The sequence below is a fragment of the Anopheles gambiae genome, chromosome 3 (genome assembly GCF_943734735.2).
Source record: "Anopheles gambiae chromosome 3, idAnoGambNW_F1_1, whole genome shotgun sequence".
Taxonomy (NCBI): Eukaryota; Metazoa; Arthropoda; class Insecta; order Diptera; family Culicidae; genus Anopheles; species Anopheles gambiae.
This window is the reverse complement of record NC_064602.1, coordinates 78,231,297-78,257,846: the sequence shown is the minus strand read 5'-3', so window position 1 is coordinate 78,257,846 and position 26,550 is coordinate 78,231,297. Positions and strand designations below refer to the sequence as shown.

Genomic DNA, 26,550 nt, shown 5'->3' with positions numbered 1-26,550 from the left:
GGTACGGGGGGACCTTTTCGTTGGTTCGTTTCGCGATTCCCCAGAAACGTCAGCGCGATGTTTTTCTTTTCTGTCTCGCTCTGCGGTACCCAAGCGGGAAGAGGCAACGGTCTCGTTCTTCAAAAGTGGTATTTGACAGTTGGGGTACAAAGCGATGTTAAAAATTAGTTTTGGTTTTGCTAAACTTTATGAAATCAAATTGTTTGTAGGAAAAGCAAATTTACTGCAATGTTGAAAGCGTTTAACAATTTCGTTTTAAAATAATATTTATTTTGAGTTCTATAACGAACGTGAGTCATAATGTTGTTACAGTTGCTATTGCAGATTTATTTACATGGTTAAAATTGAAGTTGTTTTTTGTAATTGAACCTATTTTTCTAGACCAAAAATACACAAACCTGCGTAATCCAGGGATTGCAAGCACCACAAATGCACTAAATGGCTCCTAAACGGGGTCTAAATGATTCTACCCAAGCGCCACAGATTAAGCTTAAACGACTGGAAAATTGAATATCCATAGAAAAAAAATGAAAGCTCCACAGCTTCATTGGTTTGATCAATAGATGGCGTATTACAACTCATCATTATATTGCTATCCTTTTCTTGCAATGTGTTTCGACAAGTTTCATCTTATGAGTTCCATGACCTATATAGCCTTCTAACTTTTTGAGCAAAAAACTATATGAATGGTCGTATGGTCAGATACGTGCGTATCAACACCAACGACCATTACTCAAATCTCACTTGCTTCAGTACTGGTGGTTTCCGTTGGAGTTTAGTATTTAAACAATTGTATCGACGTTCTAGTTCTAGCGATGCATAACTTCAATGCGAAACCATACAACAGTACAGAGGAAATGAGAAAGCTCTCCTCCAAGCGATGAAGCTCAACAGGTTGGGGTATCCCACCAACAGAGAGCGCCACCAGCTTTTTCGCTATTTTTAGAATGCATGAGTCGTTTGCCGTCTGCTAAACGAAGTCTTTCTATATTCCGTTTAGGTAGAGTGCTTGAGTCGTTTAGAAGCCGTTTAGTGGTCGTTTAGTGGATTTGTGGCACTTGGGTAACTCTCAGGCTAAAAGAAATTCTAAAGCACTGCGTCTAGCAGACGGTAAACAACAGAAGCAGCATCAAAAAGATTGGTGGGGCCATCTGATGGTAGTATAGCCAGCCAGTGGAGCTTTCGCGTTCCCTCTATACTGTTATATGGTTTCGAATCTGTTCGTTGTATGGGTTTTATATGTGAAACCATACAACAGTATAGGAGAAAAGTGAAAGCAATCAAACCGACGAAAAGTACACTGGCTAGCAGCTATCCCACCAACAGATGGCGCCACAAGCTTTTTTTTTACTATTTTTATGTTACGCCAGGAGTTTCTCTTTTCCTTCTTTGGCACAACAACCGTTATCTGTCAAGGCCTGCCTGTGCCACTATTGGGCTTGTATTTCTGTGGGGTCGTATGAGGTCACGGTCCACTCGGGGCTTGAACCCATGATGGGCATGTTGTTAAGTCGTACTAGTCAGCTTGAGCCATTTAGATCCCCAATAAGGAGTCGTGTTGTGGATTTTTGGCGCTTGTTGATTTGGTAACACTAAAACATGCATCAATAACTTTTCTCAAGTTTCAGATTGTCTATTACTATTTGATACTGGAATTTAATAATTTTACTACTGTATCCTCATAGCAAATATCATGTTTATTGTGGGTTAATTAACAAACTTAAAATAAGTTTAAAAAATGCCGTTATTATTTGTTTTAATTCAGGAGGCACGGCTTTGCCGTATTGCTGATTAATTGCCGTACAACGGCATTTTCATTGTTTTTGAAGCCAATCAAAACATCGCATCCTATACCACACCAATCTGTCACATCTGCGCACTGGGTCGCTCCATCTGTCAGCTCGGTGGTTGCCTTCCTTGGGCACTGTCATTCATTCTTTCAATAAAATAAAAAAGAATACACCAAGTACTGTTTTTGTGCAGTGAATGGCAATAAAGTGGAAATTTTAAAAGAGTTTTCCACGCAAATCGGCATCCATCCTGCCCGATAAACCTATCCCATAACATTCGGACAGAAATGTGATATTTAGCGGTGAATTTATCCTCAGGAAAACCAAGTTTCAAAGCAGTGAAAACAGCACGGCCAATTCACTTGTTCCCCTTCCCACACAAATACCAGAAGCGCATCAATCTCTGCGAAACGAAACAAAAAAAAAATACTGCACGGGTCGTTGGCTGCACAAGTGCATCGTGCAGGAGAGAAAAAAAAAACGAAGGAGGAAAACTAAAAGAGGAAAACTATGAGCACTACAGGTGTTTTGCCGTTCGTGCGTGGAATAGATTTCACGAACAATGACTTCAGCGTAAGTAACCCGGGCGAATATGCAACCAGGAATGTCCCAGCGAAGTGATTATCCCTGTCCGTACGGGTGTGCCCCTCTGTTGAGATGGACTTTTTAACTGCATCTCGGTTGTAATAAAACTAACATCAAGTGGGCGGTAGTGTTTGATGGGTCGTCATACTGTTCCCCGGTGACGGTGACATACTTCCCATACCAGAATTCGCTCGTTACTGGCAGCATTAATACGAACATACCACCGAATTCTATTTTCGTCCTACCCGGCTTTGCCTCATCCAAGGCAAAGAGACGGCGAGGCTGATCGCGCGCCGCACTGACGACGATAAGTTGCGATAATCCGAGTTCGAAGGGTTATGTTTGTCATGTTTAACGAGCTTATGAAATACCAAAGCCTTCTTTCTTTCCCTCCTTTGCTCTCACAACCATTTGTTGCGAATGGATGTTTCCCCTTTAATTATTATCAAATTTTTGGTATTCTTTCTGTCTACCTTCAGGAAGATAAATTTCCCAAGAATATCAAACACATGTCCGGGGTCCAGTGGCTCAAGCTGGACCGTACCGGCATGGACACGATACCGGACGAGATGGGCAAGCTGGTGAAGCTGGAGCACCTGTCGATGAAGAACAATCAGCTCGAGAAATTGTTCGGCCAGCTAAGCGAACTGGGCTGCCTGCGATCGCTGAACGTGCGCCGGAACAAGCTGAAAAGCCACGCCATCCCGTCGGATCTGTTCGAGCTGGAAGAGTTGACCACGCTCGACCTATCGCACAATCGCCTTAAGGAGGTGCCGGAGGGTTTAGAGAAAGCCAAAGCACTGCTCGTGCTCAATCTAAGCAATAATCAGTGAGTAAAACTTATGGAAGAGACTAATTTCGAGTTGACTACCCTATGCAATAATTTAATATGTGCTACTGTTTCCCCTTTCTAGAATCGAAACCATTCCACCCTCGCTGTTCATCAACCTGACCGATTTGCTGTTTCTCGACCTGTCCAACAATAAGCTGGAAACGCTACCGCCCCAGACGCGACGGCTGTCCAACCTGCAGACGCTCATCCTGAACGACAATCCGCTCGAGCTGTTTCAACTCCGCCAGCTGCCGTCCCTGCAGAGCTTGGTCTGCCTGCAGATGCGCAACACGCAGCGAACGATCAACAACTTTCCCGCCTCGCTCGACAGCCTGTCCAACCTGCAGGAGCTGGACCTGTCCCAGAATGCGCTATCGAAGGTGCCGGGCGCACTGTACAACCTCGCCAACTTGAAGCGCCTCAACCTGAACGACAACGTGCTGGAAGAGCTTTCGCCGCTGATCGAAAACCTTACCAAGCTGGAGACGCTGAACCTTTCCCGCAACAAGCTAACCGCCCTGCCCGCCACCCTCTGCAAGCTGCAGGAGCTGCGCCGCCTGTACGTGAACGACAATCTGCTCAACTTCGAGGGCATTCCGTCGAGCATCGGCAAGCTGAGCGCGCTGGAGGTGTTTTCCGCCTCGAACAACGAGCTCGAGATGGTCCCGGAAGGGCTGTGTCGCGGCTGTGGTTCGCTGAAAAAGCTTAACCTTAGCTCGAACAAGCTGATCACCCTGCCGGAAGCGATCCATCTGCTGACCGACATGGAGCAGCTGGATCTGCGCAACAATCCGGACCTGGTGATGCCCCCGAAACCGATCGAAGCGCAGCGGGGCGATGGGCTCGCCTACTACAATATCGATTTTTCGCTCCAAACCCAGCTGCGGCTGGCCGGCGCAAACGTGCCGGCTCAGGTACAGGGTGCGGCGAACGCCGGAAAGGATCCGATCGCCCGAAAGCTGCGGCTTCGGCGCGGCGCCCGTAACGACTCGTCCGACAATCAGGATTCGGCCAAAATCCTGAAAGGCATGCAGGACATCGCGAAGGACAAAAACAGCGGGCTCGGGTTCGGGGAGGAAAAGGTGGAAAACCTGAAGCCGAAACGCTGGGACGAAACGCTGGAGAAGCCGCCGGTCGACTATTCGGAGATATTCGAGGACGAGGACGGCCAGTACCCGGGGCTGACGGTGTGGGAGATTGAGAACTTCCTGCCGAACAAGATCGAGGAGGCGGCGCACGGGAAGTTTTACGAGGGCGACTGCTACATCGTGCTGAAAACGTCGCACGACGACAGTGGCCAGCTGTCGTGGGAGATTTACTTCTGGATCGGCACGAAGGCAACGCTGGACAAGCGCGCCTGCTCGGCGATCCACGCGGTCAACCTGCGCAACTATCTGGGCGCCCGGTGCCGTACGATCCGGGAGGAGCAGGGCGACGAGTCGGACGAGTTTCTGGCACTGTTCGACTCGGACGTGACGTACATCGAGGGTGGCCGCACGTCGACCGGGTTCTACACGATCGAGAACGCCGTCTACATTGTGCGGCTGTACCGGGTGCACGACGCCGGGCCGAACATCCATCTGGAGCCGGTGCCGGTGAGCTACCAGTCGCTCGATCCGGGGTACGTGTTTCTGCTGGACACGGGCCTGAACATTTTCGTGTGGTACGGGACGCGGTCGAAGAACACGCTCAAGTCGAAGGCACGCTTCACGGCGGAAAAGATCAACAAGCACGAGCGGAAGAACAAGGCCGAGATCTATCAGGAGTACCAGCGGCAGGAAAGCTTAGACTTTTGGCGTGCGCTCGGGTTCGCCGACGGTCAGGGGCCGCAGGACGAGGAGGCGGAGTGTCTCAACCAGTCGCACGTCGATCCGGAGTTCGTGCCGGTGCCGCCACGGCTCTACCAAATCCAGCTCGGCATGGGCTACCTGGAGCTGCCGCAGGTGGAGCTGCCGGGCGGCGGTTGCAACAAAACGCTCACCCACACCATACTCGCCAGCAAGAACGTGTACATTCTCGACTGCTATCTGGATCTGTTCGTGTGGTTCGGCAAGAAATCGACCCGGCTGGTGCGGGCCGCCGCCATCAAGCTCTCCCAGGAGCTGTTCAGCATGATCGACCGGCCTGACTACGCGATGATCACGCGCGTCCAGGAGGGCACGGAGACGCAGGTGTTCAAGTCCAAGTTTACCGGGTGGGAGGAGATCATAGCGGTCGATTTCACGCGCACCGCCCAATCGGTGGCGCGGACCGGCGCCGACCTAACGCAGTGGGCCAAGCAGCAGCAAACGAAGGCCGATCTGGCCGCCCTGTTTATGCCCCGCCAGCCGGCCATGACGCCGATGGAGGCGGCCCAGCTCGCCGAGGACTGGAACTACGATCTCGACGTGATGGAACCGTTCGTGCTGGAGAACAAGAAGTTTGTCCGGCTGCCGGAGGAGGAGCTGGGCGTGTTTTACACGGGCGAGTGCTACGTGTTTCTCTGCCGCTACTGCCTCCCGGTGGACGACGAGGACGAGCCGGACGGGGAGGAGGACGAGGGCCACGACTCGACGGTGGCGGCGGGCGGACCCGGTACCGAGGGTGCATCGTCGGGCCCGATCGGCAAGGCGTCGCTAAAGGCGCTCGATCCGGCTGCAACCCCGGCCGAGGAAATCCAGTGCGTGGTGTACTTCTGGCAGGGTCGTGAGGCGGGCAATATGGGCTGGCTAACGTTCACCTTTACGCTGCAGAAGAAGTTCAAGTCGATGTTTGGCGAGGAGCTGGAGGTGGTACGGATACACCAGCAGCAGGAAAATCTGAAGTTTATGTCCCACTTCAAGGGCAAGTTTGTGATCAAGAATGGCCGGCGCAAGGAGAAGCAGCGCACGCCCGAAGGCAAGCTGCCGGTCGAGTTCTACCATCTGCGGTCGAACGGGAGCGCACTGTGCACGCGCCTGATACAGGTCAAACCGGAAGCGAATGTGCTGAACTCAGCGTTCTGGTAAGTTTCCCCAGGGGGGAAATGAATGTTTTATTGAATTATGCTAATAATTTTCTCCTTTCGCAGCTACATTCTGTTTGTGCCGTTCGAAACGGACGATGATTCGGAATCGGGTATCGTGTACGTGTGGATCGGCTCGAAAACCACCGGCGAGGAAGCGAGACTGATACAGGAAATAGCGGAGGACATGTTTAACAATCCGTGGGTTAGCTTACAGGTACGCGAATGGTTCATACTAGTGGGGAAAAATGTTTCCACCGGCTAGCTCCGAAGATTGCTGGAATCGATTCCGGATAGTAGGTCCGAAATCAATTCTGGAAACGGTTCCGGAATCGGTTCCGGAATCGGGATCAGATTCGGTTCCGGAATCAGAATCAGTTCCAGAGTCAGAACCGGTTCAAGAAGCAGTTCCGGAATCGGAATCGGTTCCGGAGTCGGAATCGGTTCCGGAATTGGAATCGGATCCGGAGTCGGAATCGGTTCCGGAATCAGAATCGAAATCGGATCCGGAATCAGAATAAGTTACATAATCTAAAACGGCTCCGGAATTGATTCCGACAACAAAAACGGAATCGGCTAGGTCCGATTCCAAGCTCCCACCACTAGTTCCGCAGCTTGAGCATAAGTGAAACCCGTTTGAATTTCTCACTAAACAATATGCTATTTTGCCTTCTCTCCACTACAAAGATCCTTCACGAAGGTGAGGAACCAGAAAACTTCTTCTGGGTAGCGCTCGGTGGCCGCAAACCGTACGACACGGATGCGGAGTACATGAACTTTACCCGCCTGTTCCGCTGCTCGAACGAGAAGGGCTACTTTACGGTGGCGGAGAAGTGTTCCGACTTTTGTCAGGACGATCTGGCGGACGACGACATCATGATACTGGACAACGGCGATCAGGTGTTTCTGTGGCTGGGGTCACGCTGCAGCGAGGTGGAAATTAAGCTCGCCTATAAATCGGCACAGGTAAGCAATAGAGGCGAGAAGACGAGAGGCGTTTTTCGGTGAAATATTTATCATTTCCCTTTATTTGCCTCTTTCCTGCCTTCTCTCTCGCGCTGTAGGTTTACATCCAGCATATGCGCATAAAGCAACCCGAGCGGCCGCGAAAGCTTTTCCTCACGCTGAAAAACAAGGAATCGAAACGGTTCACCAAGTGCTTCCATGGCTGGAGTGCGCACAAAAAGCCACCGGAGTAAACGGAGATGCAAAAGGGGACGAGTCGGAGTGTCCCGAGCGGCGGCTACAAAAACGGTGTAAATGTGTGTTGAACAGAATCGCGCAAAGCAAAAAAAAAAACACGTAGCGGAATTTGGGGCAAGTGTGCCATACGAGGCAAGAGTGCCACCAAGCATTTTTCCTTAAAAATTTTAGTTTAATGATCAATTGTGTATACAGTTGGTTGTTTTCCAATGACTAGGTATACTGAGCCGAATTTCATATAGACCAATCGATATTTCCCATTGTTTTGAACTGATTTATATTGAGTTTAAAAAATTGAGCAGAATATTATAATTTTTTAATCCAACCAAATAAGCTCTCAAAAATCATGCGAACAATCAACCGAGAAAATTTTTACACCACCGTATAGCTGAGGAAACGTGAATTTTTTTGTGGGGTTAGTTGAAAAAAACTTTCTTTTTGTCACTTAAAACTTCAATTTCAAAAAAGTTACAACTTTTGGGGCAAGTGTGCCATCTCTGTTTGGGGCAAGTGTGCCACCATCTTTCATAGGCGCGAGCTGTCAAAAATGTAAACATTGTTGTAGCGTGCTGCGGAATGGTGCGCTATTGTGAGCGGATTCCACGCCAGAAAAACAGAACAGTAAAAAAACCATATTGTGGTACAGTTGGTGGTCAAAAAGGGTTCATTGTTGACTAAATACATGGAGGAATACATACACTAGTGGTACAAACGTAATAATTTCCAATTATCTAAGAAATACGGTTATTTTAACCAGGTGGCCGTCTTGCCCCATACGAGTGGCACTCTTGCCCCATAGCCCAAAAAACAACGTCTTTTTGGACCCTTTTTAAAACGCTTCAAAAACTGTTTTGTTTGCACTTTTTTCAAGCGAAATTCATTTATAAGTGAGGAAATAGATGTAAAATGGTTATGAGATTTAAATCGGCTTTTGAAAAACACGTTTTAGTGAGTTATAACTTGAAATGCTTAAGGTGGCACACTTGCCCCAAGTTCCGCTACCAAGTATTTTCCAATCGCCCCTCCCGCGTGTTTTAGGTTGTTGCTGCAGATGGCTTTACGAGTAGTTGTTATTTTTATTTAACGTTTCTTTTATTATAATTTTATTAACTTATTAATCATCGATGATCATGCACAAAACGGTTCGGTATTAAGTTGTAAGCTTTGTTTTCGAAAAGGAATAAGAACTGTTTCGTCGTTCCACTATTGCTTTATGCTTTAATTTTGGAATGCAATAACGGAGTTAGTATTCATTTTTCATACACATGTATAATATTATTTCCTTTTTTTAAATTAATGACGAACCGCTCTCCTCCTCTCCTGACCCTTTACCGCTCTTCTACTTCTCCGATCCTTTAAAGAGAGCATTAAGTGACCAGACACGCCGACTGTAAATAATGCTTGGAAGTCTTCCTCTCCCGAACAAGTCCATTACACCAGGGAATAATTTCGAAAATTGTAAATTACGGTGGAAAAACAAACTCAGAGCAAAAGATAGCACAGCTTTTTTTAAGTATTTTATTCGTCTTTTATTTTGCGTAACTCGGACTAATAACTCTTCGGGTATTTTTTTTTTTTTGTTTGTTTGTTTGATTTCTCGTTAATTAAGCCGCCTACTTTACGCGATGGCGGGTGCGTGCGTGATGGTTCGTCGTTTACTCGCTGCTGACACGAAGCAAAACAAAAGCATAAACTGTATGTTTAAAAAAAAAACTTAAAACGAAAAACTTAACTGCAAATTATGTACAAATGAAAATCAAAACGATTCAACACGCTACGGTTCTGATGGTGTGGACCTAAATTATTCCTGCAAGCACAACAATAAAGTTACGAACATTCGATTGAAACGAGCAAGAATGCGGAAGAAGTCGCTTCTTTCTTTCTTCCGCTTTCGATGATATCACTGGTGAGCGTTGTTTTGTGTTAGTGCCGGCCACTTTTCTTCCTTTCGAGGTTGCTACATCCTTAACAGTGAATGGGGAAGAGCTGTAACTACTGTGAAACGATTGAAAGCGAAGGGATTGGGAGCTTCGTTTAACAGCTGCTATCTATAACAATGTTCGATACAGGCTGGGGCCAGGGGATGATCGCAGCATTTCTTGTATTAAAATGAACTAGAGAATTATCTGGAAATGATATGAAAACGGAAAAACAGATGCATTATGTTAGCGACCGACCTTTTAATTGCGTGGATTATGTTTTCCCTTACTTACACCACACGTACAGGTTGAAGAATTGTTCGCATTCTAAAAATATCGATCCTGACCCATGTGCTGCCCCGTCTCCCCATCCTGCCCCGTACGTGTGTGTAGTTGTGTAGGTCCGTAGTTTGCGGATCTTTTCCTCTCCCTTGTCCTCTCTTTAATCGTCATCATCGTCGTCATCCGACGGCACAAACAGATCGTTCTCCTCGAGAAAGTTGGCCATGTTCTTGCTGATGGTCGCCCCAATCAGTAGCCCCGGGATGACGGTGGCGATAATGCCGAACAGTCCGAACGGTGTGATTTCGGGCATCGGTTTCAGGGCACCGCTGCGATAAGTGTACTTGCGACGCAGCGGCAACCGTACCAGCTGCAGCTGGCCTCCACCGCTACCAGCTACACCCGTCTCGAGCAAGGTCGAACGACCTACGGCACGGATAACACGCGTCAGAACCATTGTCGCTGCTTGCAATTTCACACTGTATCACTGTTTTTGGGGAGGGAAAAGTGCAAACTGTGCAACGCTGGCTGGCGTGGTGTTTTTTTGCGCACGGAGAAAATAGAAAACACTCAAATATCACGGCCACAGGCCCAATCGCATTCCCTTGCGCTGCGGAAAAGTTTACACACCAGCAGCGACAAATGTCACCTCGTCGTCGTCAGCTGTCAAGCGACGGGGCAGTGCTGCCAGATGGGACAAGCAATCGAAACGGGACTGTTTTGCTGTGTATTTTAAAATCCTATCGTTTTAATTATTAAAAATAAAGTTTCTTTATCAGCTTAAAATATTTATTTTCCAAATGAATCACATTCCAACAGCTTTGAATAGCAAGCAAACAAACGCTGCCGTTGACAGCTACAGCAGGCTCCGTTGAACGTCCGTTGACAGTTGGTTTGAATTTACAGCTTGGGTAACGATCACAACCGAAACATTCAACGCCACAGCCAAAGGACGCGCAGCCGTTGGTACCGATCGAAGCGGCCATCGACGTCCTGTTTGGACGTGTTGCTATACCTCGAGTGCGTTTGGTTTGTGTTCTTTTTGCAAGTAACTTTGTCGTCCATTTCCTGACCGCTCCAGTATAGTACAGGGAGCATTGTTGTGTTCAGTGGCTTCAGGATGGAGTTCAAAGTGTTTTACAAGAACCACTCCCAGCACCAGTGGGGCGACCAGGTGCTGGAGGAAATGACCAGGAAGAATAAAGTAATGCGGGCCAAGTCTCGCCATGAGATGCGGCAAGCATTCCGTAATATGACCAACGAATCGGAAGAAGAAAATGATGAACCACAGCAGCTGCAGCAAGATGCAAACACAAAGCAATCCGAAAACAGTGACAACAAACCAGTGTCGGAAGAGGAACAGTATCGCAGACGGCTGCAGCGTTTGCTACAGTTTCGTGAACAGAAGCGCCGGATGCAGCAGGAGAAAAAGATCAAAACCAAAGCACCGTTCGTGCCGTTCGTACCGAAGAAACTCGTCGAGGTGACGCAGGAGCCACTGGCGGAAGGTACTGCGCGCCCGAAAAAGCCCCTCAGCGAGCTGCTCGATCAGGCGATGCAAACGGTAGCGATCGGCAGCAAAACGCCTGCCCCAGTGGTAAAGAGCATCAAACCTCGGGTAGACTGTTGGCGCACGGAAAAGCTGACACCAAAGGCAACGGAAAACGTGCCACCGAAAATCCTACCCTCGGAGAAACTGAAACCGAATCCCACCAAGTCGGCAGTAAAGGGGCTGAAACCGGATTTGAAGCGCGCGAAGGAAACGCATCAACCCGTGCAGCAGAAGCCGATCAAAACCATCCGACATGCTGTGGTAAGTATATATTGTACCGGGTGCATGTGGTGCATGGTTGAATTCACGTTTTTCTTACCCATTCTTCTCCACAGACAGCGCAAACCGTTCGACCACTGTCCCAGCAGAAGAAGCCAGCGTTTGTCTTAAAGGTAAAGCCTCCCCCACACGATGGCAAACAGACCGGTGGTGGCGGAACATCTGCCATGGTTACTTCGACCGCACGCAAACATCGCAAACCGTTAGCGTTCACGTTTGAACCGGAGTCAGAAATTAAGAAAGACAAAGGATTGCTGAACGTAATCAAAGCGGCGGAACTTTTCGATGGCATTAGCCCGATCGAGGTAGAGTCGCCGTCGGTGCGAATTCCGGCCTCCAATGGTGTTAGACATTCATCGCCGATAGCATTGAGAGCGGAAGGCGACAGCATTTGGGATCCACAGCCGGTGGCTTGCTTGTCGACATACGATGCAACGGCCGTGCATGATACGGTCAAATTGAACGATTCGGCCGTTCTGGACACGAAGGGCAAGAATGAACAGCAGATCGATGGTAATATTAGCGACTGGGTACCGGCAGTGGTACACGAAATCGACAATGACACGATTGTAATAGACGACGACGATGATGAGGTGTTTAAGGAGGCAGAAATGAGCGATGCTTCGGCATTTGACAAGCTGGAAGATCGCAATAGAAAACCGGCTTTGAATGAATCATTCACCATCAGCGTTGATACGGCTCCATCCAATGGTCGTCCAGCGATTGTTTCCCACGAGCCAACGGTACCGCCGCTATTGCATATGGTGACGAATAATGGCAATAATGCGACTTCCCTCACATCGCTTTCTGTAATCGATATCAATTCATCTCACTCCATCGTACAGGACCGTAGTAGCAGCAGTTTGCCAAAGGAGAAGGGATTGAACGGATCCAAAGCGAAGAAGCGCATCTCGTGGACTTTTACCGAAAAACCGTTGAACTCCGAAATCGAACAAACCGTTCAACCCACGGAGCAGGGCTTACCAGAGCAAAGCGAGCTGGATGGATCAAAGACAAAGAAGCGTGCTTCGTTAATATTTGCCGAAGAACCGCTGGAAAACGAAATCGTTCCCAGCCGTGCGAATTTATCGCTAGACGAAAAGATTCAACAATGTTCTGCCGACGGCGCTGATGCTGTGCAGAGCACTGCGGCCAACAACATATCGCTCCGTCGTGTACGTCGCAGCTCGGTACGACTGAGTGAACCATCGCTCGATGAACAGATCGACGATCTAGCATCACCGAAAGAGGTGCAGGAAAAGACACGCTTCTACTACGAGAAGGTTGACAGCGAGCTGGAACGTTTGCAGGGCTTGTGTGACTTGTACGCACCGTTCCTCGAACCAGAGCACGAACTGAACGATCACTGTCGTGGGTTAATCATCGCGGCCCAGGGCCAAACGAACATTCTGATCAAGAAGAAGCTTACCAAATTCCGGGAGCTGATTGAGCATTACGAAATGAAGTGGAACGACCGCAAGGTACGGCATGACGATCTGGACGGCTTCTGGGTGATGCTGTCGCTCGATTTGGACAACTTAAACAAACGCTTCGACGAGCTGCGATCGTTGAAGGAAAACAACTGGCAGGAGTTGGCACCGTCGCCGGAACCACAGGCCAAAACGAAAAAGCTCCGCGCCGGTGGTGGTGTACGAAAGCGCGAAAAGAAGCAACCAGCGACTGGCACCAAGGCGTCGTCCTCCGTCATTGCGGATCTGATACGCAAAGCGCGACAGGAGAAGCAAAAGCAAAAAACGACGGTGGAAGATTTGGAGCCGCTGAAAGAAACGGTCACCGTTGTAACGACGCCGGAAAAGCGTGCAGTACGCTTTGGAAAGTCCCCGAAGCGTTCCTCCGTGCAGCAGCGGCGCTCTAGTATATGCCCGGGTGGTACGCCGATCGTATCCGACTGGGAACAGCCATCGGAGCCGGAAGAGCTCTCCAAGCGACGTACCATTTTCCCCGAGGTGAGTAAAATCTCAGATTTTTCATCGATTTTTATTTCGCGTACAATAATTCACAAATTTCCACGTCCCCCGTAGATTACGCAGCAAAAAACGGAAGATGTAAAGTCGATTCTGAAAACGCCAAAGGTTAAGAACGGCCGGCGGGCGAAGAGTGTCCTTTTTCTCGATTCCGGCCTGGATACACCGGAAACCCGCTGTCGGCACACATCCCGTTCGATCGTGGACACACCGAAGCCGAAGATCAAATTTAACGACGAGCTCGAAATCGAGCACATCGACAACCTGGCCACCGAGTCAAAACCAGTGGAAGACGAAACCATTGCTGCCCAGGCAAATTTAACGCAAGAGGAGAAGGTTCAGCCATGCTCTGTCGGTGAGGGTGACGCTATTCCCAAAACTTCCACCAGCAATACTCCTCTCCGTCGTAGCCGACGCAACTCGGTACGAATCACAGAGCCAGCGGTAGTCGAGCCGAACGACGATCCAGCACCGCCGAAAGAGGTACAGGAAAAGACACGCTTCTACTACGAGAAAATCGACAACGAAGTAGGCCGTTTGCAGGGTTTGTGTGACCTTTACGCACCGTTCCTCGAACCAGAGCACGAACTGAACGATCACTGTCGCGGTTTAATCATCGCAGCCCAGGGCCAAACGAACATTCTGTTCAAGAAGAAGTTTACCAAGTTCCGGGAGTTGATAGGTCACTATGAATTGAAGTGGAACGACCGCAAGGTACGGCATGACGATCTGGACGGCTTCTGGGTGATGCTGTCGCTCGATCTGGACAACTTAAACAAACGCTTCGACGAGCTGCGATCGTTGAAGGAAAACAACTGGCAGGAGTTTGCACCGTCACCGGAACCACAGGCCAAAACGAAAAAGCTCCGCGCCGGTGGTGGTATACGAAAGCGCGAAAAGAAGCAGCCAGCGGCTGGCACCAAGGCGTCGTCCTCCGTCATTGCGGATCTGATACGCAAAGCGCGACAGGAGAAGCAAAAGCAAAAAACGACGGTGGATGATTTGGAACAGTTGAAGGATACGGTCACCGTTGTAACGACGCCGGAAAAGCGTGCAGTACGCTTCGGAAAGTCCCCGAAATGTTCCTCCGTGCAGCAGCGGCGCTCTAGTCTATGCCCGGGTGGTACACCGACCGTATTCCACTGGGAACAGCCATCCAAACTGGAAGAACTTTCCAAGCGACGTACCATTTTTCCCGATGTAAGTTTAGTTTCCTCGTTATTCGCTGTAGTCTGCAATAGTGTTGGGTAAATCTAAAGTGTTGGGGTCTAAATAATCATAGAGTTTGAGCTTCTTATTATCTTTCTTCTTGGCGTAACAACCTACGTGGTCATGCCAACCTATATAGGCTTTCGAGACATCTTAGAAGATTCACGAATCTTTGAAGATTCGTGAATCTATAGATTCATGAATTTCTAGATATTCATGAATATTCAAGGATTCATGAATCTTAAAAGATTATTTAAAGATTCTATTCGTCATTCGAATCACTCATCACCGAAGATTCATTTGAATGATTCGCAATGAAAGATTCATGAAACGAAACCCAACACTAGTCCGTACCCAAATAGCACACCAACCACGTCCGTCTTTGCTTTCATTAAATTAATTAATAAATTTTCCGCATCCCCTTGCTTAGATCACACTGCACAGAACGGAAGAGGTAAAGTCGATACTGAAAACGCCAAAGGTCAAGAACGACCGGCGGACGAAGAGTGTCCTCTTTCTCGATTCCGGCCTGGATACGCCGCAAACCCGTCGCCGGCATACGTCGCGCTCGATCGTGGACACACCGAAGCCGAAGATCAAATTTAACGACGAGCTCGAGATCGAGCACATCGACAATCTGGCCGCCCGGACACCGTCCCGGCTGGATATGGAGATACAGAAGCGGCTCAGACATTCGCAGCTGCTGAATGCATCTGCCGTGTCCGTTCCGGCCAGCGAAAGCAACCAACAGTCGGACGACAGCGTGGACACAGACGATGCGAAGCAGGGACGCAAGGTTTATGCGCGTGGAACGCCACGTCGGAGTGCGGCAAGCCAACGACGATCCAGGCAGGGCCGAACGTCGGCCAGTGTCATCGCGGACGTGTTCGGCGAGGACTCGGGCGATAGTAAGGACTGCCGCAACAGCTTCGAGGGAGAAACAGGTAATTGAAGCACTGAGTGTACTTTGTTATCTGTTCGTTTTGTACTATGATCATGTTTTTCCACTTATATTTTCAGATGCCGCAAAACGTTTGACCCGTTCTTCGGTGAATCCACGCGCGAAGAAGTTAGACTACAGCAAAACAGAACCGTAACACGCGTGTGCACACGGGACCTGTAAGTTATTTTCACCATACTGTACTTGTTAGTGTTTTAATTGTTGATGCACTCTGTGTTTTCCTCCTTTTTATCTGGTTTGCGACTGAAAATAAACATGAAAATACATTTTTCTCCCTGTAAGTGTAAGACACTGCCATCCTTCTGCCGGCTTTTCCACAGTGAAATATGTCACATTTAGCTAAGGGTATTATTACCTAGCTTTATTATTCATAATATTCACACTTGACCAGTTTAGTTCTTTTCCAGCTGATCGGTCGCTTTACCCGCCACCGCTTCCGTTTCGTCCTGTTCCGCGGCAAACGCTTCCGGATCGTAGATCACCTTCACTATGAGCGAGCAGCTCGGGCAGGTAGCGACCTCCTCGCCCGCGATCAGCTCTTCCCGGCTGATTTGAAACCGGTCGCCGCACGGGCACGGGTAGTAGTACATCTCTTCCTCCTCGTCGTACTCGAAATCCTCGATTTCGACCTCATCGTGGTACACACTCATCTCACTGGCCGGCCGTACAGCGGGTAGACGGCAAGCGGCATCATACAGCGGCGGCAGCAATTCGTCCTGCCCCCTCTTCCCTGTGAACACACAGTCGACGTGCCACTTGGTCACTTTCTCTATTGTGCAAGCTGTTTCCCCTTCCGGGTACACCTAGTTAATTTATTTTTACCTGTCGCGGGGACACAAACACGCGCGAGTGTTGCGTTCGGTTTTCGGGACCTTCGAGACGGACACTTCGATGGCACAAAGCAAAGCAGCAACGCATGGCAGCGCGTGTTGTTTACAACCCGTTCAAATGACAGTTCAGCGTTACACCCATCACCAAGCGTTACGCGACCGTTACATTCGGGTAATGGCGCAATATTTTTGAAATCCATGCAGCCAAGCTCACTTACACACGCCAACGCGCGGCGGGGTTGCTGTATTGACTCATCGTCATTACGGAAATTGGGGGGTGGTGGGAGGCAGAACCTTTTTTCTCTCCATGGCTGCTGTACGCGCACTTGACTCAGTTATCGAAGGCACGTCGATTTCGTACGTACGATAACGGATCCCAAAGCTATAAAGTAAACATACAACGTAGCGCTATCTATCATTTAGCGTTTGTCAGTTTTCGCGTACGGGAACCCTTTGTGACGGTTTGGTAGTACATTTAGTGTGCGTGTGTTTAAAACAGAGTGCAGTGTTTTAGAAGAAACCTCGTTTGAAGAAAGTTGATTGTTTGTGGCTGTAGCTCGTTACACTAATGGCTACGATTCCGCAATATTCTCCCGTAAGTATCATTGGAAAATGTTACTTTTCCACCCAGTCAAGGTATAAATGTCTGATGAGTCAGCGTTTCGTTTTCTTTCGCTTCCATTCTAGACCCTTCCATTTTTGGGGCTAATACCGGGCGGATTAAGCCCGGGACGTATGCTGCGTATCAAGGGCATCATTACCAACCATGGAGAACGGTGAGGAAATTCACACGCCTACAGCTTTTGCTGCTGCGTTGTAGCTGCGATGAGTCATGTTTCTAATTATGTTTTTTATACTCATTTTTCACCCACACCAGCTGCCAGATCTACATTCAATCGGGTGCGGCAGTGAATCCGCGCGACGATGTCACGCTACACATTAGCATTCGACCGCACGAGCACGCGATCGTGCGCAACTCGATCCAGAACCAGGTGGTCGGGCCGGAGGAACGCTACGGTGGCTGCCCGATCCGGTACGGCGAAAGCTTCGATCTGCTGATACTGGCCGAAGCGACGCAGTACAAAATTGCCATCAACGGTGCACACTTCTGCACGTTCGGGCACCGGTTGCCGTTGCATCGGGCGCAGTACATTTCGATCGCCGCCGGCGGCACGATCTATTCGATCCTGTCCGAGGCGGACGTGCCGGGCTCGGTGCCAGTGAATCCATATCCACCAATCGGTAGGTGTCACGGCAGTGCAAATGACTGTAACAGCCAAAAGCTTATCTTATCTCGTGTGTTCGATATTTCCCCTCCCCTTAACACGCACACCTTACCTTATCATCCACCAACAGTGCATCTCCCTCCAGCGGCACCGTACGCACCACCGGCGATGGGCTTTGTACCGCATGCGCCACCATCGAACTTACCGCCACCGCCCCCCTACACACCGCTGCCATCGCACCCGATCGGTGGCGGTAGTGGCCACTATCCAGGTAGAACCAGGCGGCTACTCTTTGGGAAACTGTTCTAAGCCCGTAACCGACCGATCGACTACACCACCACCTCTGTCACACAACCTCTTCCTTATCTAATGTCTTAATGTGTTGTGTCCGTTTTCCCACTTTTTTGGTTCAACTTTGGCTACACATCTAAAGGAGTAGGTGGCTATCCACTACCACCACCACCACCGCCACCGCCGTCGACGATGCCCGGCTATCCGCACTATCCTACGCAGCCCCCTGGAGCGCCGCTGCCGGCGGCCGTGCCATTTTCGGTACTGTTCAAAGAAGAGTTGCAGGCAAAAGTTGAGCAAATGTAATGCACTGTTTACGACACACCTATCCTTTGCTACCTTAGTACTGGCATACACCCCCCTATTACGTGTCCTGCTGCCGTCCGTGGCTTTTTAGAGAACGGGTATGCTGGCAGTTGGTTAGAAAATTACGCTGGCAAATAGTTTTGGCATTTATGTTTGCTCTTCCGTGTCCTAGAGTCTATATGCGTTTCTTTATGTCGTTATTACGCTTCAAACACGTGGCGTTACATTTGCTTACTGTGTTGTCCGTGTAAATTCCGTTATCTGTAAATTAACTGTAAATTTCCTATTCCATTACGCCGAAACGAAAAGCCTTCCCCATCCCATGATGCTTCACGCGAAGACAATCGCGTTAAGATGAAAACCCTCCCGTTCAAACAAACGATCACTAGTGGCATACGGCAAACGCAAGATTTTCTTCGCAACGCAGTAGGCGATAAATCAAACGCCAAAGGAATGGCTACCCATACCCCCATCTCACCATCCTATACTGCTCACTCCCATCCGGCAAGTGTCCAGGTATGCGAGAAGCTGCTATCACATTCCATTTCATTGTAAAGTGTTTGTGTTATTATTTGATGTTTTCTGTGTTTTGTATTCGTCTTTTCTTTGCGCTCTCAATCATCACCACTGCGCCCGCTTGCCATACAGCCTGGTTTCGTGATGCCGTCAGGTAGTGGTCCAGGATATGGTGCACCAATGTATCCAACGGCACCACTACCACCACCACCAGGCGCCCTCTACCCGGCAGGATATCCAAGCGCGCCACATCCTCAGCCACAGCAACAGCAGAGCGCAGGCTTTGCAATGACGCCCGGTGGTGTAGCGTCGACAGCTTTAGCGGCTGGCACGGGTGCTGCCATTGCTTCTAAAATGCTTCCCGTACGTTGCAAAATGTGAGATCAGTGTATTTTTGTTTGATTTTCTATTTTTTTTGTCTGTTTGGCTATTTTGTGTCCAAAGAGCTGTTGGCCTAAGGGGTTTTAAAAGTGCCTTTTTAGGATTTGGGTGTTGGGATTTTGCGGTAGTTGAAGATGAGAAAATAATTGCTGTGCTTTTCTGCTGTTTCAGAAAGGGAAAACCAGCAGATTACTAAAGTACGGTGCCGCAGCCGGTGCAGCCGGTCTTGGAGGGTACGCCCTGTCGAAGGCGTTCCGGCGTAAAGGCAGCAGTAGTAGCAGCAGCAGTAGTAGTGACAGTGATTAGATTTTATTACACACTTTATCGATATCATAAAAACACATTGAAACGAAATAGTCATATTGGTTTTAAAAGTTGTTAAAAAGTAAGATTGGAATATATTATCTATTACCATTTGGGGCATACAAATTACAGCACACTCCCTTTTTATCGTACCAATTCCATATAGTTAAGCATACGTTCCGAAACGGTTTTATATTCTTTTTTACTAGCTAAGTTATATTCTTTACGGTAAAAAAAAACAAAACATTAAGGATGTCTTTTCAGTTGCTTATGGATTGTGTTTGACGTGAACTGGAATTCTAAGACTCCCTTTAATATTGTTAATCCAATTAGATTCCAATTGAGCCTTCGCATGAAGGCTGCCATTGAATGCACTTTTAGCATTCTTTGTTCAGGGGTTGTGAGCATCATGAAGTTATTCCTATTGGATTCCAATTGAGCAGTGTTCTTCAACTTGATGTCCGTGGCATTGATGTTTATTAACATACGTGATCTGCGGAAGAATTGATTACTTTTTAAAGAAAAGCTTTTTTGCTCAACCAAGGTCAAATTTTCATCCGGCATACCTAGAGTAAGATTATAACACATTTGATCAAAAAGTGTTGAACAAATCTAACAAATGTGGGCCGCGGGCGCATGTACTTACAAAGCTTTAAGAGGGCAGTGATACTAAAAAGTTTGGAGAGCACTTATTATCCCTCATGCCTCATTGCAGTGGCGTATTTAACGGTAAGCAAAGTAAGCAATTGCGGGGGGGCCCGTCAATGAGGGGCCCGGAATCTTTAGTACATAATCCATAGCAGTTGATAGAATATGGCACTGTATTAGCAAGGAGGGCCCCGTGGGTTATGGACGTTGGGGCCCCGCGCTAGACGAACCATTTGCACCCCCCCCCCCCCCCCGGTGGCAACAAAATGTAAGTTAAAATGTTACATAATCAAAGACGGATGCCGAGTACCCCCGGTAATCATGTACAAAGGGGCCTCAACAACTCTTACTGCTTAGGGCCCCCGAGACTGTAAACCCGCTACTGCCTCATTGGCTTCTCTTTAAGACAAGAAAGTCAAGAAAGTGTCTCAAAATTATGAGAACCCCTGAAAACCTCTGTAAAGGTGTCAGGTCTTCTTAGGCTCTTATCGATTTCACATGCTGATAACATGAGCAGAAGCTGTACTAGTGATAAACTCTGATTAGCTGGTGCTGTAGATAATTTTGTTCGAAGAGAAAGTGTTACACTTTGGCCGTATTCCAAATCGTATTTATAAAATGCAGTAGATACTAGAAAGATATAGAGTTGCGAATGCGTAGTAAATGTCTCGTAAACATGACATGCACCATCTACTTTCTACACTTCCTCTTGGTTTTGAAGGATTTGTTTTGGGGATGCAATTGCGCCTAGAATTGGTCGTACTATTTTATACTTCAATTTTTGCAGCACAATCTTATGAAGAACTTACCCCTTTGTACCTTCGTCAGCGTCCAAACCCCACATAGAGCTCCAATCGCATGGAACACTTCCTGTCATAATAATATATTGCTGGTTTCATACAATTCTTTCGAAATTTCTTTGTTAATGTTTCCATAAGATTACATTTATTTCAAGTACTCGATTAGCCAATGACTTTTTTTTCTTTCCGCACACTTTCCACTTTCATCACATTTAAATAGAGCACGATAGCAGCAAGCAGCATGTACGGGGCCGCGAGCGTTTTGTGCGTTCTACTAACTTGTAACACGCAGTTTTGTTTGGCTGGGGGAAGAAGGAACGATGTCCCTTGATTTTGCTTAAACTCTTCTCTTACTGTGATTAGTAGTTGCACATGCAGAAGTTCAAAAGGAAAAAAAAAACGGCTTACTGTATGTATCTTTCCAAATATACACAGCTTACAATAGAGGTAGCGCGGCGGCGACGGCGGCGTACTCAGAATGCTGCTGGCACACGCGAATACTTTCCTCCGTCCGACCTGGACTGGGATTGGTTTCGCGTGGGGCGCCACTGGCGCTCACTGGCGATGTGTAGAATTGGATGACTTTGCTTTGCAAGCGCAAATAAATAACATTGTCCGTATCCGGACGTGTGACTGCCGTCGCTGGCTCCTTGTGCAGCGCACGCGCGCGTTCGTAGAACCGAATCGACCGGAACGAAACAATAACAGCCCATATTGGAGGAGAAGATGATGGTAGCAGCGGTGTGACTAAAGGGGCGATTACTTTTCCAAATTAAGCGCGTTGATAAACTCTTCCAGCTTTTCCTGAATCTGTCGCACGCGAACTGAAATAAGGAGAAATGTCGTTGCATGAAAATGGCATGCGTCTTTCAGCGCGAGGCAAAGCGTTACTTACTCAGCTCCTCTGCCAGCTGCACGCGCTTCCCAGTGAGCAGCTGCAACTTCTTCTCGTCATCCTCACCGTACTCGTCCAGCACTTCCTTTATTTCCTTATCTAAGCGTCGCGCCTCCCGGTTGATAACCTGCTGGCGGAGCGCATTCGCCGTCACCTTGATGACCTGCTGGATGCGCCAGAACAGTACCACGTCGCTGCAGTTCACCTCACAGTCGCTGCCCTGCTGCGAGTACAGGTAGTACGCCTTCCGGCAATCGTACGCACGGTTTAGCGCTTGCTTGAGGAAATGCCTACAGTTCGAAACGCAGAAAAAGGGTCATTTAAAACCTCACTTTAGTGTGCGTCATCTGTGTGCGTGTCTTACCGCCTGTAGATGGGATACCACGTCTCCCGGATGTAGTCCGTCTCCACCTCCACGTTGCCCCGCTGGAGGTTTTTCCGCACCGTCGTCAGCTCGTCGTAGCTGAGCGTGGGCGAATGTTTCGAGTCGCTGTCGAGTATTTTGTCCAGCTCGGACTTGACCTGCCGCCGTTTGTTCTGCTCCTCGGTCGACGAGCGCCAGTGCAGCCACTTCTGGCTGGTCGAGGGACCAAACATTTCGCCGATCGTTGTCTCGGTCGCCTGCAGCTTATCCTTGACCGAGGCTTCGAAAAAGCGTACCGCCTGGTCCCACTCCTGCTTGTCGTGCACGCTCCGGTCCTCGAGCGTGTTCAGCTGTATCACGCGCAGCATATCGATCGCCTTGTCCTCCCACGAGTGCCTTCGAATGGCTTCGTCGATGACGGCACTCTTCAGGTTGTCGTACAGGTCGTCGTGATCGGGCGTACGGCGCGCCACCTCCATCAGATGCTGGAACTCCTTCTGCAGCGCTTCCCAGCCCGCCTCGACCGATTTGGCCGGCAGTGCCTGTTCGGCCCACTGGCGCAGCTTAATATCGACCATCGTGTTAAACGAATCTGTGGAAGGTGAAAGTTTTCAGATCAATTAGTTGAAGGGGTTTTATTGTTGACGCTTAGCATCTCCTTCACTCACTCTGTGATCCGGATTGGGCGGCCGGTAGGTAGATGTTTTCAAACACGTAGCTTGAAAGCTTCTCCCACAGCTTGCTGTTCATCAGCTCTTCCCACTTTTTGGCAGAAACTTGGGACAGGTTGACCACCTCATCCAGCACTTCTCCCTTCGCCTTTTCGAACAGCTCATCCCGGCCGGACTCGCGCAGTCTGAAAGAATGGGAGAGAGCAACAATTGTTGGAGTTTATTGGAAAAGGGAGAAAAAGACGGACCAGATAGAAACATACCGTGGGAAGTTGTTTTTCCATTCCGTTTCCAGGTTAAAGCGTGTCGCCTTGAACGCATCCGCCTGTTGCTCGATCGTTTCACGCACCATCTTCCAGAACCGGTCGGCCACGGCTAGGCTGAGGTTTCTCGTCGTCACCTGATGGGACATTGTGACGCCACTTCTGTGTTTTTTTTATGAAAAAATGAGTAAATAAGTGAAAAAGGTTTAAAACTCCACTGCCATGTGTCATGGCCGCCCACACTTACTGGAATAGTTTGGAGTTTTTGAAAAACTTTTCCTCATATTCGCGTATCGTTTCGATGCTGTCGTCCTTGCGGCCGCGCCCCGTCACCACGGCAAAGTAGCCGAGCGCCTTCATGGGGAACAGCTTGCCGGACAGTATCTTCCGAATGCGGTTCGGGTCGGCCAAATCTTCCGCCAGGTCCACCTTCGTCAGCACGAAGATCGTACGCTTGCCGAGCGGATCGCATTGCGACACCAGGTCGGTAACGTTGCTGCGTTCCGCATCGACCGAACCGTCCTGAGATGGAAGAAATCAAACATTAAAGCTCTCTTCTCCGCTTCTCGCACTGCTTTCTCTCACTCTCTCACTCCCCACGCTTACCTGAATGCACAAAATGATCGCATTCGGGTTGCTCATGTAGTGTTCGGTCATGTGCTTGATCTGATCGCGCGTATCCGGCGCCATATCGACCGTCTGCGTCGAAATGATGCCCGGCAGATCGACCAGCACCATCCGCTGCAGCCCCGGTCCCTTCACCGTCATCGAGATCACGTCCATGCTGACCGTCTTGCCGCCCCGCACCGAGTTGCGCATCCGAATCTCCACATCGCGCCGCAGCTCCGCCAGATCGCTCTCCTTCGTCAGATCGTACTCCCGCTCGGAATCGCGAAACTGTGCCACATGGTACGGGCCCTCCGACAGCGTCACCTTGACCGGGGCACGCGTCATCATCTCGCCACTGCCGCGCGGGAAGATGCGCGCCTGGGCGATCGATTCCAGCACCGAAGTTTTGCCGCTGCTCTGATCACCGACCACCACCACGCGCGGCAGATGGTCCGCCGTGGTGTAGCTCGTATCGTACCCGGACAGCTCGTCCAGCACCTCCGAGTACATGTCGATGAGCGACTTCTTGATGCGCTTCTTCGTCGGCTGCTTGCGGTTCGTCTTCAGTATCAGATACTGCTGCCGCAGGTCGCGGTTTTCCTTCTCGAGCTTCTCCACCTCCCGCTGGTACTTGAGCTGCACGTTCATGATTTCCGTCTGCAGCGAGTCGACCTGCGCCTGCAGGGTGTCAACGCGCTTGCGGCTGTCCTCCGCGCTAAGTCCCTTCGCGTTGACGGTGTTTTTCGCGCGCAGCTCCTCTTTGGTTGCTGGTGGTTGTTTGGGGGGGAAGAGAAGGAAGAGCGAAAGAAAACCGGGAAGGAAAATTAACACAGCACTAGAACAGGGGTCGATTTTGCAAAGCAAACAGAGGGAACCAATTCCGAGGCGTCGTTTTTTTAACCACTCAAGAATGACTAAATCTTTTGGTGCGCTCTGACCCCATCACCAGCATCTATCTACATAACGCATATTAAATCTTATTAGATTTTTAAACGCTATCTGGTTTTTACCTCCATATAGCTCAGAAATAAATTCTGACAAGTTCTGGAAGGAACCTAGAGAAGCCAAATAGAGAGAGAAAGAGAAGAAGAGAAAGAAAAAAATAATTTCGATTAAACGCGGCACAAACTTTCCTTTTAACTGACCCCTATAAGATGGGTAGAGGGGAAGGTGAACGGGAAGAGCGAATGAATCACGATGAAACGATTAGTAACGGTACACGTTCGAATATGATTTCTCGTGAACCGTTACTCTACACACTATCCGTAACGCCCGTAACGAACCCACGGCGATCGCGTTGTTGATGAAACAGTTTAGTTTTAACCAAAATGAATTAGAAATAAAGTGAATTTTAAATGTAGCAAATTACATTACATTTACATAGAAGAAATTAAACGCTTTTTGGCTTGTCTCTGATGCACATCTGCCAGGCTTACTGCATTCCGTGCAATTTGTAAACACACACACGCCCGATAACCGTTCGAGCTTTTTGTGTCCAGATGATGTAAGCACGCTCACACACGAACAAACAACAGCCCATAACAGCTTTTACATCATCGTGAACAGTACGGGTTTTGTAAACATTTAATCATTCTTGAGCACTTGGGTCGGAACGGAACGAACACGGGACACCGGGAGCACGTTTACTTACTCTCAATCTGGGGGTTTTGTTGCGTTTCCGCTGCTTCGATTGCGTTGTCCAGCCGCTGGTCGAACCACTGTCGCCACTCGTTCAGCTTGTGCTCGCTCAGCTGCTTTAACCGGGGATCTAAAAATATGACCATGACCGTAAACAATTTTGCTTTTTCTACTCCACCACTCTGACGGTACCTATTTCGATCGAGTCTTTCACGGCGTCCTTAACGGCGAGCAGGTTTTTCGTAAAGCCGGCCCACTTCTCGTTGTCGGGGAACACCTCCTCCAGCCACTTCATGTCCGGCAGCCCGTCCTTCCATTCCTCGTACCGCTTGTTGAGCGTAACGCCACCACCGATGGCACTGCCGAGCACGAGGTAGCGCAGCTTCAGCACGCCCCTCAGCACGCGCCCGATCAGCATGCCGTAATGGCGCTGCTGCTGCCCACCGTAGTACTGCCAGCCGCTCGCGTTCGGTGGCCGCAGGAATTCCTGCTGCCGGTAGTAGTTGTACCGGGACCAGGCCGTGGAATGGTTGCTACCGCCGGTGCCACCAGTTCCATTGCCACCATTGCCACCGGGGGTCGTAAAGCCGGAAAAGTTGACGCGGCTCACCGTGTACACGACCGGTCGAATGTGCTTGAACCGCGGGTTGATGCTGATGAACCAGACGGGCGTTTTTGGCATCGAATGGGCGTTTTTTTGTTGGCACAAGACAGGTTGACGACACGCGCGAAGACATAAGGAAAGTAAAAACAAAAAATCAATAAACTTTACATAACGATATGAGCTCATGACGGATGCAGCGAGAGAGAGCAAGCAACCAGCCAGCCGTCGTGTGTCCTGGTAACAACGCGTTTTTTTCGGTGCCTTACCTCGACCATCCACGAAGCAGTTGGGCCATTTTGCGCTTCCGTTCCTTAACCGATCCTTTACCGAGTTAGGGAGCCAGCCGATGGATCATTGTACTTTAACGACGCTAAAAATTACGGGACGAATCCTTCTCTGCTGCTAGTCAGCTTTTTGCTCGGGGCCTCTGCAAATTTCGATCCACCTCCCACTGTCATCGGGGAAATTTGACGTGCGGCGGACAAGGTGACTGCAAAAAGATAACCTTCCAAACAATTTATTTTTTGTGGGTTGTCTTTTTTGTAATTTTATATCGAAATCTTTATCCAATTCTTGTTCAAGTATTGCAAATTGAATTATTTATGAGCAAAATAAAACATTTTGT

The 26,550-nt window shown here is 49.0% G+C and overlaps 6 protein-coding genes across 11 annotated transcripts; 3 read left to right on the top strand and 3 right to left on the bottom strand.

Annotated features, from left to right (window-relative positions):
* Positions 1-1,917: 1,917 nt before the first annotated feature.
* Positions 1,918-7,489, top strand: LOC1270641 (protein flightless-1). The gene is made up of 6 exons (XM_309356.5): positions 1,918-2,363; positions 2,855-3,204; positions 3,290-6,190; positions 6,257-6,407; positions 6,878-7,156; positions 7,255-7,489. The coding sequence occupies exons 1-6, from the start codon at positions 2,301-2,303 to the stop codon at positions 7,387-7,389; spliced, it is 3,879 nt and encodes a 1,292-aa protein (XP_309356.5). The 5' UTR covers positions 1,918-2,300; the 3' UTR covers positions 7,390-7,489.
* Positions 7,490-8,897: 1,408 nt separating this feature from the next.
* On the bottom strand, positions 8,898-10,272 carry LOC1270642 (essential MCU regulator, mitochondrial). Of its 2 annotated transcripts, none has more exons than XM_309357.5 (2): positions 9,607-10,272; positions 8,898-9,519 (listed from the first exon to the last, which is right to left on the bottom strand). In XM_309357.5, exon 1 carries the CDS (start codon positions 10,049-10,051, stop codon positions 9,755-9,757), a length of 297 nt encoding a protein of 98 aa, XP_309357.2. In that variant the 5' UTR covers positions 10,052-10,272; the 3' UTR covers positions 8,898-9,519; positions 9,607-9,754. The 2 variants fall into 2 exon arrangements, with proteins under 2 accessions (XP_309357.2, XP_061518275.1); XM_061662291.1 differs by having other exon boundaries at positions 9,603-10,257.
* A 229-nt stretch (positions 10,273-10,501) lies between these two features.
* Positions 10,502-15,867, top strand: LOC3291284 (uncharacterized). Its single transcript, XM_061662286.1, has 5 exons — positions 10,502-11,407; positions 11,482-13,392; positions 13,468-14,610; positions 15,050-15,563; positions 15,640-15,867. Exons 1-5 carry the CDS (start codon positions 10,715-10,717, stop codon positions 15,714-15,716), a joined length of 4,338 nt encoding a protein of 1,445 aa, XP_061518270.1. The 5' UTR covers positions 10,502-10,714; the 3' UTR covers positions 15,717-15,867.
* Positions 15,601-16,525, bottom strand: LOC1270643 (diphthamide biosynthesis protein 3). Of its 2 annotated transcripts, XM_309358.4 has the most exons (3): positions 16,403-16,525; positions 15,936-16,310; positions 15,601-15,823 (listed from the first exon to the last, which is right to left on the bottom strand). In XM_309358.4, exon 2 carries the CDS (start codon positions 16,228-16,230, stop codon positions 15,973-15,975), a length of 258 nt encoding a protein of 85 aa, XP_309358.1. In that variant the 5' UTR covers positions 16,231-16,310; positions 16,403-16,525; the 3' UTR covers positions 15,601-15,823; positions 15,936-15,972. The 2 variants fall into 2 exon arrangements, with proteins under 2 accessions (XP_309358.1, XP_061518274.1); XM_061662290.1 differs by having other exon boundaries at positions 15,936-16,496.
* Positions 16,526-16,627: 102 nt separating this feature from the next.
* LOC1270644 (galectin-9B) lies at positions 16,628-19,559 on the top strand. Of its 3 annotated transcripts, none has more exons than XM_061662288.1 (8): positions 16,628-17,005; positions 17,098-17,186; positions 17,288-17,652; positions 17,767-17,907; positions 18,070-18,188; positions 18,543-18,749; positions 18,882-19,112; positions 19,302-19,559. In XM_061662288.1, exons 1-8 carry the CDS (start codon positions 16,979-16,981, stop codon positions 19,434-19,436), a joined length of 1,314 nt encoding a protein of 437 aa, XP_061518272.1. In that variant the 5' UTR covers positions 16,628-16,978; the 3' UTR covers positions 19,437-19,559. The 3 variants fall into 3 exon arrangements, with proteins under 3 accessions (XP_061518272.1, XP_061518273.1, XP_309359.4); XM_061662289.1 differs by having other exon boundaries at positions 16,648-17,005; positions 18,882-19,126; XM_309359.4 differs by lacking the exons at positions 18,543-18,749; positions 18,882-19,112 and having other exon boundaries at positions 16,662-17,005.
* A 1,436-nt stretch (positions 19,560-20,995) lies between these two features.
* LOC1270645 (dynamin-like 120 kDa protein, mitochondrial) lies at positions 20,996-26,392 on the bottom strand. Of its 2 annotated transcripts, XM_061655936.1 has the most exons (11): positions 26,192-26,392; positions 25,514-25,974; positions 25,335-25,451; positions 24,694-24,738; positions 23,681-24,450; positions 23,322-23,596; positions 23,075-23,236; positions 22,809-22,996; positions 22,141-22,732; positions 21,777-22,066; positions 20,996-21,705 (listed from the first exon to the last, which is right to left on the bottom strand). In XM_061655936.1, exons 1-11 carry the CDS (start codon positions 26,218-26,220, stop codon positions 21,641-21,643), a joined length of 2,994 nt encoding a protein of 997 aa, XP_061511920.1. In that variant the 5' UTR covers positions 26,221-26,392; the 3' UTR covers positions 20,996-21,640. The 2 variants fall into 2 exon arrangements, with proteins under 2 accessions (XP_061511920.1, XP_061511921.1); XM_061655937.1 differs by lacking the exon at positions 24,694-24,738 and having other exon boundaries at positions 26,192-26,370.
* Between the last annotated feature and the right edge of the window lie 158 nt (positions 26,393-26,550).